At 38.9% G+C, this 11735-nt stretch overlaps 1 protein-coding gene across 1 annotated transcript; it reads left to right on the top strand.

The window, feature by feature from the left end:
- Positions 1-4468: 4468 nt before the first annotated feature.
- Positions 4469-11593, top strand: znf330 (zinc finger protein 330). Its single transcript, XM_036575003.1, has 10 exons — positions 4469-4582; positions 6088-6229; positions 7303-7322; positions 7495-7565; positions 7882-7958; positions 10211-10337; positions 10613-10717; positions 10816-10862; positions 10977-11094; positions 11175-11593. Exons 2-10 carry the CDS (start codon positions 6110-6112, stop codon positions 11447-11449), a joined length of 960 nt encoding a protein of 319 aa, XP_036430896.1. The 5' UTR covers positions 4469-4582; positions 6088-6109; the 3' UTR covers positions 11450-11593.
- Positions 11594-11735: the final 142 nt, after the last annotated feature.

Consider the following 11735-nt stretch of genomic DNA (forward strand, 5'->3'; position numbering starts at 1 on the left):
GATGCTCTAACCGACCACGGTTGACCGTTGACTGTCTAAGCAAGTCAACTAGCCCGGTCGCTCTGCTAGCTTATGCGCTAAAGACAGAAAGCCTTAAAAACCTGAACTGCCAATGAACTGTTTCAATGAAAAGCCTTTTGAGGAAACGCGTAAACTACTTTTTTTACTTAACACAGCGAAACTAATACGAAACATTAATTCTACACAGCGCATCAGCGCAGAGCTCACTTGGCCCAGTGTTGTTGTGGCTGAGCTCCTAGCGAAGCGGCGTCCGACTGTTGAACGAATCGGTTCGTTTGAATCAAATCTTTTTAATGAATCGGTCAAATTGATTCACTGATGCAACAAACTGAATCGAACTGTTTCAGTTTGGTTAACTTTACTATGTTTATTTTGTCGGGAGATAAATTAAAGTACATTAGTTTATTTTGTCAGGAGATACATTTTTATCAGAAGAGGCATTTTGTTTTGCAATTTACAACGTAAATAATTAATGGACGTCAGACTGCTTTGCTGAATAAAAAGATGCTGTATATGCAAGGATGGATGATGGTCTTGTGAGGCACCTGGGCACAATAGTCTCTGGAGGCCTCATGTACTCCAAAAAAAAAAACATATACACAGACATTAATATGGAGTTGGTCCCCCTTTGCAGCTTTAAAGGCTTTCACTCTTCTGAGAAGCTTTCTACAACATTTTGGAGAGTGTTGGAATTTTTGCCCATTCATCCAGAAGAGCATTTGTGAGGTCAGTCACTGATGTTGGACGAGAGGACCTGGCACTTTGTTATAGTTCATCCTAATGGTGTTCGATGGGGTTGAGGTCAGGTCTCTGTGAGGGCCAGTCAAGTTCTTTTTCACTAAACTCACCCAACCATGCCTTTGTGGACCTTGCTTCATGCTGAGCCCGAAAAGAGTCTTCCCCAAACTGTTCCCACAAAGTTGGAAGCATACAAATTGTCCAAAATGTCTTGGTCTGCTGAAGCATTAAGATTTCCCCTCACTCAAACTAAGGAGTCTAGGCCAACCCCTGAAAAACAACCCCATAGCCTTATCCCTCCTCCACCAAACTTTACAGTTGGCACAATGCAGTCAGGTAATGTTCTATGGGCATTCGCCAAACCCAGACTTGTCTATCAGACTGCCAGATAGAGAAGCGTGATCCATCACTCCACAGAATACGTTTCCACTGTTCCAGAGTCCCGTGGCAGTGAACTTTACATCACTCCATCTGACGCTTGGCATTGTGCTTGGTGATGCATGGCTTGCATGCATCTGCTCGGCCATGGAAACCCATGCCATGAAGCTCCCAGTGCACAGTTTCTGTGCTGATGTTAAAGCCAGTGGATGTTTGGAACTCTGCAGTTACTGAGTCAGCAGAACGTTGGCGACTTTAATGCACTATGTGCCTCAACACTTGGTGACCCCACTGTAACTTTACGTGGCTGAGTTACTGGGGTTCCTAAACACTTCCACTTTTCAATAATACCACTTACAGTTGATTGTGGAATTTCTAGGAGGAAAGAAATTTAGCAAACTGACTTGTTGCAACGGTGACATCCTTTTATATTACTACGCTCAAATTCACTGAGCTCTTCAGAATGACCCATTCTTTCACAAATGTTAGTAAAGGCAGACTGCATGGCTAGGTGCTGGATTTTATACATGTGGGACAAGGTGACTGAATGAAACACCTGAATTCAATATTTAAGAGGTGTGCCCCAATACTTTTGTGTATATATAAATACACACACACACACACACACACACACATATATATATATATTCAGGTCAGGACTTTGACTAGGCCACTCCAAAGTCTTAATTTTGTTTTTCTTAAGCCATTCAGAGGTGGACTTGCTGGTGTGTTTTGGATCATTGTCCTGCTGCAGAACCTAAGTGCGCTTCAGCTTGAGGTCACAAACAGATGGCTGGACATTCTCCTTCAGGATTTTTTGGTAGACAGCAGAATTCATGGTTCCATTTACCACAGCAAGTCTTCCAGGTCCTGAAGCAGCAAAACAGCCCCAGACCATCACACTACCACCACCTTATTTTACTGTTGGTATGATGTTCCTTTTCTGAAATGCTGTGTTACTTCTACGCCAGATGTAATGGGACATACACCTTCCAAAAAGTTCAACTTTTGTCTCGTCAGTCCACAGAGTATTCTCCCAAAAGTCTTGGGGATCATCAAGATGTTTTCTGGCAAAACTGAGACGAGCCTTTATGTTCTTTTTGCTCAGCAGTGGTTTTCGTCTTGGAACTCTGCCATGCAGGCCATTTTTGCCCAGTCTCTTTCATATGGTGGGGTCATGAACACTGACCTTAACTGAGGCAAGTGAGGCCTGCAGTTCTTTGAATGTTATGGGGTCTTTTGTGGCCTCTTGGATGAGTCGTCGCTGCACTCTTGGGGTAATTTTGGTCGGCCGGCCACTCCTGGGAAGGTTCACCACTGTTCCATGTTTTCACCATTTGTGGATAATGGCTCTCACTGTGGTTCGCTGGAGTCCCAAAGCTTTAGAAATGGCTTTATAACCTTTTCCAGACTGATAGATCTCAATTACTTTGTTTCTCATTTGTTCCTGAATTTCTTTGGATCGCAGCATGATGTCTAGCTTTTGAGGATCTTTTGGTCTACTTCACTTTGTCAGGCAGGTCCTATTTAAGTGATTTCTTGATTGAGAACAGGTGTGGCAGTAATCAGACCTGGGTGTGGCTAAAGAAATTGAACTCAGTTTTCCAAAGATGTGATAAACCACAGTTAATTTATGTTTTAACAGGGGGGCAATCACTTTTTCACACAGGGCCCTGTAGGTTTGGATTTCTTTTTCCCTTAATAATAAAGATCTTCATTTATAAAGTGCATTTTGTGTTTACTTGTGTTATCTTTGTCTAATATTTAAATTTGTTTGGTGATCCGAAACATTTAAGTGTGACAAACATGCAAAAGAATAAGAAATCAGGAAGGGGCCAAACACTTTTTCACACCACTGTATACATATATATATATATATATATATATATATATATATATAGTGTGTGTATATATATATATATATATATATATATATATATATATATATATATATATGTATACACACACATATAAATATAAATATATATACACACACATTTGTTATTATGTTCACTTTCATAAACTGGACATTTTCCTTTTTGTTGTTTTGAAAATAAACAAAATTAGCCTAATGCATAATAAATAAGCAGTATACTATTAATCTACATATATGTCTTCTAATTTTAATAGCAATTATAAAAGTCTTTTAATTAATATTTAATATTTAATTAAAAAAAGTAATTTATATTAATATAACGTTAAAATAGATATTATTTCATTTAATTAGTGATTTGTACATTGCACTTATTGCACACATACACATATTGTATATACAGGCTATTAGGTCATCCAATGTTTACACCCTAAAGCCCCTCGCAGTAAGAGGGCCCTAAGCGCGCGCCCCATTGGCCCAGTCAGAAGTCCACCCCTGTGTATTTGTTGGAGAGGGGAATTAAGTTGATTTGTTATTCAAAGAGTCATTGAATCGGATTTTCCTTTGAATGAAATTGACAGTTCGAAAGAATCGGTTCGGTAAAATGAATTGAACTAAATCGTCACTACAGCTAATGTTGCCAGGTAGGCAACTCGAATCTAAGAATTTACGCTTGGAGCTTGCATCACAGAAGAATTAAATGTAAGGGATTTTGGAATACATGGCAACCCACATAGATTGTAGTTTGACGCATGTGTCGCTCAAAGACGGCCCTCTTCTGGAGTGGCGCGCGAGCGGTCGAACTCGAGAACTTAATCGAACTAAAACGTTTAGCAAACATTTTTAACAAGTCAGTTTATAATTCAGTTTAATATCCGTAATGAAATATTATGATCAAAGCAAAATGTAAATGCCTTTTGTTCATGCCTCAGTGAACACTGTGGTGCAGTGACAGTGGGGCAGAGAACGTGTAGAGAACTCCTCTTCTCCACGCTTTAAAAAGATGGTTCTTCAAGGGTTCTTTAGTAAAGACAATAACTTTGTATAGAACCACGAACACTCAAAGAACCATTTGCATGCCTGAGTGGTTCGCTGCATAGTGAAATGGTTATTCTGACTGATGGAGAATGTGTTATATATGGTTCCATATGGCAGAAAAATGATGTCAAGCTTGTGACGATACAATACACTTTGGGGTGCTATATATATATATATATATATATATATATATATATATATATATATATATATATATATATATATGTAGTTTTTTACGTAGTCACCTTCACATTGTGTAACATTTTATGATGGAGGTTTTATTGGACACTTAGAAATGATCCACAATTACTTGGAATAAAGGTATCTTATATAGTTCTATTATAAGTTATAGAGGTTTTTTCTTCTCCTGAAAATTTATACAGATTGTTGCTGTCGTATTTCTCATAAACCGGCTCTGGTAGGGGTTCCTTAGGATCCAATATTCGGTAGCTCTCGTTTCTACGGCGAGGTTTTCGGTGAGGACCAGAGTCGGCAGCGGAGTAAGGCGGCTGACAGGGCAGACGTGTTTGTGTGGTATGTTTAAAATGGTTGACAGTTTTTTATAGTGTCATTTGTGTGTAAATATCATTGTTTATAGCGTCGATAAACCCACGCTCGAGGCTGCTGGCAGACAGCTCGGCCTTTTTACTCTTCTGTGCCTCAGTTCTGTTTCCCAGTCCTGCAGTCCATCTGCCCTGGACGTTTAGCTAGTTAGCGTGTTTACCGCTGTTTCCTACACTAGACTTGTTTTATCAGCCCTTCGTGAAGCTATAATGGGAGCAGGAGGACTACAAAATGTGCAGCGTAGCGGTGACATAAAGAATAACGTGTGACTCATGCTGCTCAGTCTTTCTCGTCTCTCCTGCTCCTGAACTCGGGGGTGGATTTTGTGTCTGGAGCTGCGTCCAAAACCACATACTACTGTACTACACATACAACACTAATGAAGGCACTCCTATTGGTGGTGTACTGTTTTTGACATACTATTTAGTGTGTTAGTATGCGGTTTTGGACGCAGCCTGGGGCTCTGGGCAAAAGACAGGATTAAGGCCCCCTGGGTGCACATTATTAGCTAAATTAGTTGAGTCTCTGGGCTTATCTTAACAAATGAAATCATCTTAAGTGTAGTCGATATGCCCAGTATTTTCCATTTTGAGATTGTTGTATGAATGTTAAAAGATGAATTAACGTAATTGTAGACATTTTTGCTTAAGTAATTAAGTGAAATTATCTCATTATACTGGCAGATACTTTGCCTTATTGTAAGAAATATGCTTGAAGCAAAATTATCGGCCAATCTAGTTTAGGTTGGTACAGATATTGGAGAATGAGGCCTATTAACGCTAATATTATTACTATAATATTATTGCTCTGACTGAAAAAAACAAGTTAGATTTGAGAGTATAGTGACAACTCTTTGATCATCTCCCACTTTTTGTGTTTCTCTGGTGCTCTTGGTTAACTTTATTAGATTTTCCTTCTCAACACCCAGAATATCACACTAAAGAACCCTCTCTCCAAAATCTAGATTGTCACTTATTTGGCTTGCTTATACCAGTTTGTCTTTACGCAGTTGTGCCATCGTGTAACAACATGGAATAGTCCATTATAACCATGACCGGGGCATTGAAATTACTGAAAATAACTGCTACATTTGCAAATAACAGCTACATAATATATGTACCTTGTATTTTAATGCGGCCGTAGGTGGCTGGATTAGGTTTTTCCAGTCCTGCTCCTGTGGTCCTTTTGCACTGGACAACTGAACATCAGGGGACAGAACTGGTGACCACATTGTCTTAGACTAGTACCATTTACACAAAGTACCTGTACAAAATTATTCACTTTCTATAGCTATGATATGGAAATTCATATCACAGTTATGCTTCTAATAGCCATATGTGTTTAAGACTTATGCCTGATAACTGCCTTTCAAAATAAGGATATTGTAAATTCACTGGTCAGTTAGCTGTAATCTTATGTGAGTAACTCACCCTGGCTAAGTGGTCTCTGGTTAATGTTGTTTTCTCTCTGTGTAGTTTAATATTATAGAGCCGGACAATGCCGAAGAAGAAGACCGGTGCCCGCAAGAAGGCTGAAAATCGGAAGGAGCGAGAAAAACAAAACCGCGCCAATAGAGAGAATGTTGATGTGGCAAAACATCCCTGCAATTCAGCCATGGTGAGAGTGTTGGAAATCTTTTAATGTGCTAAAATGCATAATTATCATATTATTTTTCATAGTTTTAGTTTTCAGTCCTAAACTTTTTAAAGCAGATGTCTTCAAATTTGGATCCTGAATCTAGTTTCCAGTTCTGGACTTTACAGTCTCTATCTGGTATAATACAAAGTACCCAATCGGCTACATCAACAGGGCAGATAACTGCCAGTGATTACGAAATCCAAGGCCTGAAACTGGATCAAATGTCTAGATATGTAACCATTGCTAAATCTGTCTCTAGACAACTTCTAGAGTGAGATTTTCTGGTTTAAAGTCAATGAAAATCATTTTCTGATTATGTATCTTGAAAGTAGGAGGATTTTTTAAAAAGGTTCAACTGCTTTGAAGTGGAATTAAAGTGGGAGCAGACTGGTTTATTTTTTTTGTTAGCTGGTGAATGAAGGAAGCCAGAGAGCTAATGTTATTGCGAAGAAGCTGAATGTGTTAGTGCAACCATGTAACTATGATAACTGTCTTCAAAACACCATTTCAATGAGGAAAATGGATTACTGACCTGGAAGAAATTATTTGTCAGATGAGGAGGACAGTAAACTAAAAGACACTAGCTATCAAGATATTTCATCTCAGTTTAAGTTCTTTTCTCTGGCTGAAAGGGTTAAAATTAGTCTGAATGAATATAGAATCTGTGTGTTTTTTTTTTTGTACAATTTTGTTCGACAGTTGTTGTGGTAAGAGTTTGGCTGTATTTATTAGCCTGTAGATCAGTGGCTCAGCTAGCAGTCAAGATTGAATGACACAAAAGGGATTTACAAAGAATTTTATGATGTATTTGTGTAATGCATGCTGGGTGTTGTAGCGAGAGAACATTGAACAAAAAACATATTCTACATAACATCAACATCTGCGTGAGTTCTGTCAAACTGATGAGGTTTAACACTGTGTTGCTGAATACTGCATTACATGACAAATAACATATTAAACAGCAGTTTTAGGCTGGAGTGCCCCTTAAAAACTGTTACACCTGTTGGTTAGTTCATATATTGTTCTAACATACATTTTGTTGATGTTTTCAGGACTGTGACAAGTGTCTAAGGTGAGCCTCCTCATTTGTTTTCCATCAAGTTACACTTTGTGGAAGTTTTATTTTTGTGCCTTTTGTCACAGCTTTGCAACCAGCTTGAAAAGTAAGGTTGCTGTGACTGGAGACCCTGTGTGGGATATTTTCATGTTGATGTTTGTTGTTTCTTTTGCATGTTCTGTATTAGACGACAGAAAAACAGGGCATTCTGCTACTTCTGTGCTTCGGTCCAGAAGCTTCCTATGTGTGCCCAATGTGGTAAGTTGTAAATCATTTAAATCCATCCTGTCTTTGATAATAGATATACAATATGTTTCATCTTTCAGCTATTTATCTCTGATAATAACACAGACTCAGACTAAGAAAATGGCACCAAAATTGCAAATTGGATCAACAAAAGCCTGCACTGCCCAAAGATAAATGACTAGTAATGTTTCTCAGTAGATGACCATGTTCTTTATCTGTCAACTTTGTTCATAGCCCATAAAATGTCCAAATGTGAATCTTGCGTTGCACTTTTGCAGCTTTATAGCAGCAATCATGTTGTAATGGGTTTTGCTTACTGTTTTCAAAGGTAAAACAAAGTGCATGAAGTCCTCTGACTGCGTCATAAAACACCCTGGAGTTCACAGCACTGGAATGGGTATGGTGGTAAGCAAAAGATTCTCATTGTACAGAGACAAATCATTGGTCGGGCCAGGATAGTTGGTCCAGAATATGTTCTCAAAATTCTCCAATGCAGGCATGTCAGACTGGGGACCTTCTGGGCCAAAGTGGTGTGGATATTAGCATTTACCCTCATCTAATGCTCTGAATTCAGTTTAAGAAGGCCTTGCTAGTTAGCTGATGCGCTGAATCTGGTGTGTTTAATGAGGCAGTGTGCTGAAGTCTGCAGTGTTTTGGCCCGCAAGGACTGGAGCCTGACACACGTGCTCTAACATGAGTGGGGATGGCAGTCCTCTGCTGTTTGGCAATGAGTTAAAAAAAAGTTTGTTTAGAAGAAATCATTACTTATAACTGCTGTTACAGTGAAGTACTGATGATCACAAACTATAGCTATTTGTCCTACGTATAGGGATGGTCTTCATTAGGCATTCATAGTCAGCTGCCTAGGGCCCCTATGAACCAAGGGCTTCATGAAAATGCAAATTAAATATGTGCTGATCTTAGGTAACCTGTTCTGAAATGCACAAGTATTAAAATGCATGTATCATTCATTTGCTGTTGTAATTATTTTCAGCCCCACCCCCAAGTCATGGTTGAATGGCCTATTCCATGTCATTACATGATCTTCCCACCTCGCTTATTTACTGTTGCCATGTGGGTCAAATTTTCAGCTCAGGCTTCCTGGCAGTAGAACTTCTGCAAACAGATTAAAAGGTTCAGTTGCACAAAGGAATTACAAAGCATAAACAAAAGCATATAAAGATGTTCACTGCAGACATGCTTGAGAACTAGGAATGGGAATGTAGGCCAGTTTAATTTGTTTACATTAATCAAACCAGGACAAGTCAGTTTGACCCAGTGATGCAAGAACATTTAAGGACGATTCAGGCAGAAGAAATAAGTGACGCCTCCCTCAGCAATTACATTCATCACTCCTTCACAACAGTAGTGTGGCGAAATGAGCGAGGGAACAAATAGAAAATTGAGAGATATCCAAGACTTGTGGGTAAATGAGAGGGGTGGGCGCATTCCTGTTTATTTGCCTAGGGCCCACTTAACACCCCCTTGCCTACATAGAGTTGCACTACAAAGGAATGTTACTTTAATAGCCCTTAATAGCATTTGACAGGGAGATCCTTTTTTGGGTTGTTGCCTGCTGTTGCAACAAGCTGTTGTGTAACCTGAACATACCTTTTTATTGTCCAAAAAAATGTGGAATAAAAGTAAATGAGCAGGTAAAAAGAGCAGCTTGTCAGTATGTAAACGTTTGCTACTCTGCCTAGCTTCAGATCACTTTTCTGATATAAAACACAGTAAACGTTTCATGCTAGTTACATGTTGTGAGTTGTCTGCAGCAATTTCTGTGCAACTTGACAGTTACATGAAGTAATGCATAGCACAATATATTCAATTATTCTAATAGGTAGCCAAGTTAGCAGCCTATAGTTTTCATACGTTGTGTTGTTCTTGCTACACCCACAAGGTTTAATTCATATACTTGCATATTTTTTAATCATCTTTTTATAGTTTTTTCTAGCTATCATTGGCATTTTTTTTCTGTATCTATATATCTGTCTTTGTATATGTTAAACATGAATTTTCAAATGTTTAAGTAGCCTTTACAGTTATAGCCTACTTAATGTCTCACTCATCCTGTGGTAGAAGCACAGCAAGTTTATCATCTGTTTTCTCTTCTGTAGTAACTTTTTCCCTTTGCAATCCAAATGACTCTGAGCTCTCTGTAAATTTATGGGCATCAATTCAGGAAAAAATGAATCTTGCTACGTCAAAGACAAAACCAGCAGGCTAACAAAGAAGAATAAAACAGTGGAACGCACAGCTGTTGGCTCTAATACAGCTGGGAACAAACGCTGGCTTCGAGAAACTCACATTTGTTGTCTTTTAAACCACCCAATAAACTTCGGTTTAATAATCTTGTTTTTTGATCCGATTAAATGAGTCAATAGAAAGTATATCATTCTACATGTGACATCTTTTTGATTGGCTGTTGAAACTTGTTCAAGTTGAGACACTTAATGGTTGAGTTTCAAGTGGGTTGCAGAACACTTTACACTGTGCAACTCAAGTGCAGTTAGTTTTAATGTAGATTTAAAGCCACCAAAGTTGCAAGAAAGTTTCACAGGGTAAAGCCAGCCTTAACTAGCCAAGTTAAATCTCGGAGGTTCATGAGTTTACATAGCCATTAAGATATTCATAATTATCTTTTTTCTCACTAGGGGGCGATATGTGACTTCTGTGAAGCCTGGGTGTGCCATGGGAGGAAGTGTCTGAGTACACATGCCTGCTCCTGTCCACTTTCCGACTCTGACTGCATTGAGTGTGACCGCAGCGTGTGGGAGCATGGTAAAAAAAAATATATATATATATATATATATATATATACATATATATATATATATATATATATATATATATATATATATATACATTATATATATATATATATATATATATATATATATGTCTACAGTTTCCTGTAACGACTGTGCAGACCTCAAAAGTTTATGCTAAATTAAAATGCATTGCTTCTGTAGTCATATGGCAAATTTTAAGGCAGTAATTATTTCTACAGACCAATTTGTCATTGAGGAAATGTTATCTAATGTTCCTTGATGCAGGAGGTCGCATTTTCCGCTGCTCTTTCTGCCACAACTTCCTGTGTGAGGACGATCAGTTTGAACATCAGGCCAGCTGTCAGGTCCTAGAGGCCGAGACTTTTAAATGTGAGTCTGTGGGTATTAGTATAAATTTGCATCATTTTCGCCATTTGCTGCCTTCCGTATATTTAGAGTCGTTCTCTCAAAATGTGTCCCAATTTTAGGTGTGTCGTGTAATCGACTTGGGCAGCACTCTTGTCTTCGATGCAAGGTGAGGCCTTCGTTTGTCCTCCTATACGTATTTTGTGTTAAACACCGCTGAGCTGCAGAAGAGGCTGTGCAGTGCTGAAAGCTCTATTACAACAGTGTATGTTTGTCTCTGTAGGCCTGCTTCTGTGATGATCATGCTCGAAGCAAAGTCTTTAAGCAAGAGAAAGGCAAGGCACCTCCATGCCCAAAGTGTGGACACCAGACGCAGGAGACCAAAGACCTCAGCATGTCCAGTGAGTCTCTAATACTCCAGTGTAATACAGAAATTAAGTTAAAATAACATTTAATGCTCTTCTTGTTTGGTTTCTTGCAGCTCGCACTCACAAGTTCGGCCGGCAGAGTGGGGCTGACGACGATGACGGTTACGATTATGGCGCGTCAGGCTACGATTCCTACTGGAAGAGTGTTGCGTCCGGAGGAGGCCAGGAGGAAGAGGACAATGGAGATGATGATGACTATGAGGATGAAGATGAGGAAGATGAGGAGGAGGATGAAGAGGATGAAGATGAGGAAGATGAAGCTGATGTGGAAGATAAACTCACCAGTCTGAATCTTGGTGCAAGTTCAGCTAGTGGCAAAATCCACTGAAATAGTGTTGATTGAAGACGTGCTGCAACTCTCATATAAAAGCAGTTTTATTTTAAAACCATGTAAACTTCAATAATTGGCTTAGATTTATAATTTTTGTCAAAACATTTTGCCTCACCATAAATGAAAAGTCTTCAAAACAGGGCTGTTTGTCTTTCTTTGGCAATTTCCAATACAGTACTTCAATCATATTTGATCCCAGAAGCGAAAACAGATCATTTCCATCTGTCTGGTGGTTTGGACCGGTGATATTTGTTTGCATTCTGCAATTTACCATTGATACATG

The sequence above is a fragment of the Colossoma macropomum genome, unplaced genomic scaffold (genome assembly GCF_904425465.1).
Source record: "Colossoma macropomum unplaced genomic scaffold, Colossoma_macropomum, whole genome shotgun sequence".
Taxonomy (NCBI): domain Eukaryota; kingdom Metazoa; phylum Chordata; class Actinopteri; order Characiformes; family Serrasalmidae; genus Colossoma; species Colossoma macropomum.

Coding starts and splice junctions, on each gene's coding strand:
- znf330 (XM_036575003.1), top strand. CDS start 6,110: ATGCCGAAGAAGAAGACCGGTGCCCGCAAGAAGGCTGAAAATCGGAAG. Junction 7,323..7,494: donor GACTGTGACAAGTGTCTAAG/GTGAGCCTCCTC, acceptor GTTCTGTATTAG/ACGACAGAAAAACAGGGCAT. Junction 7,566..7,881: donor TCCTATGTGTGCCCAATGTG/GTAAGTTGTAAA, acceptor CTGTTTTCAAAG/GTAAAACAAAGTGCATGAAG.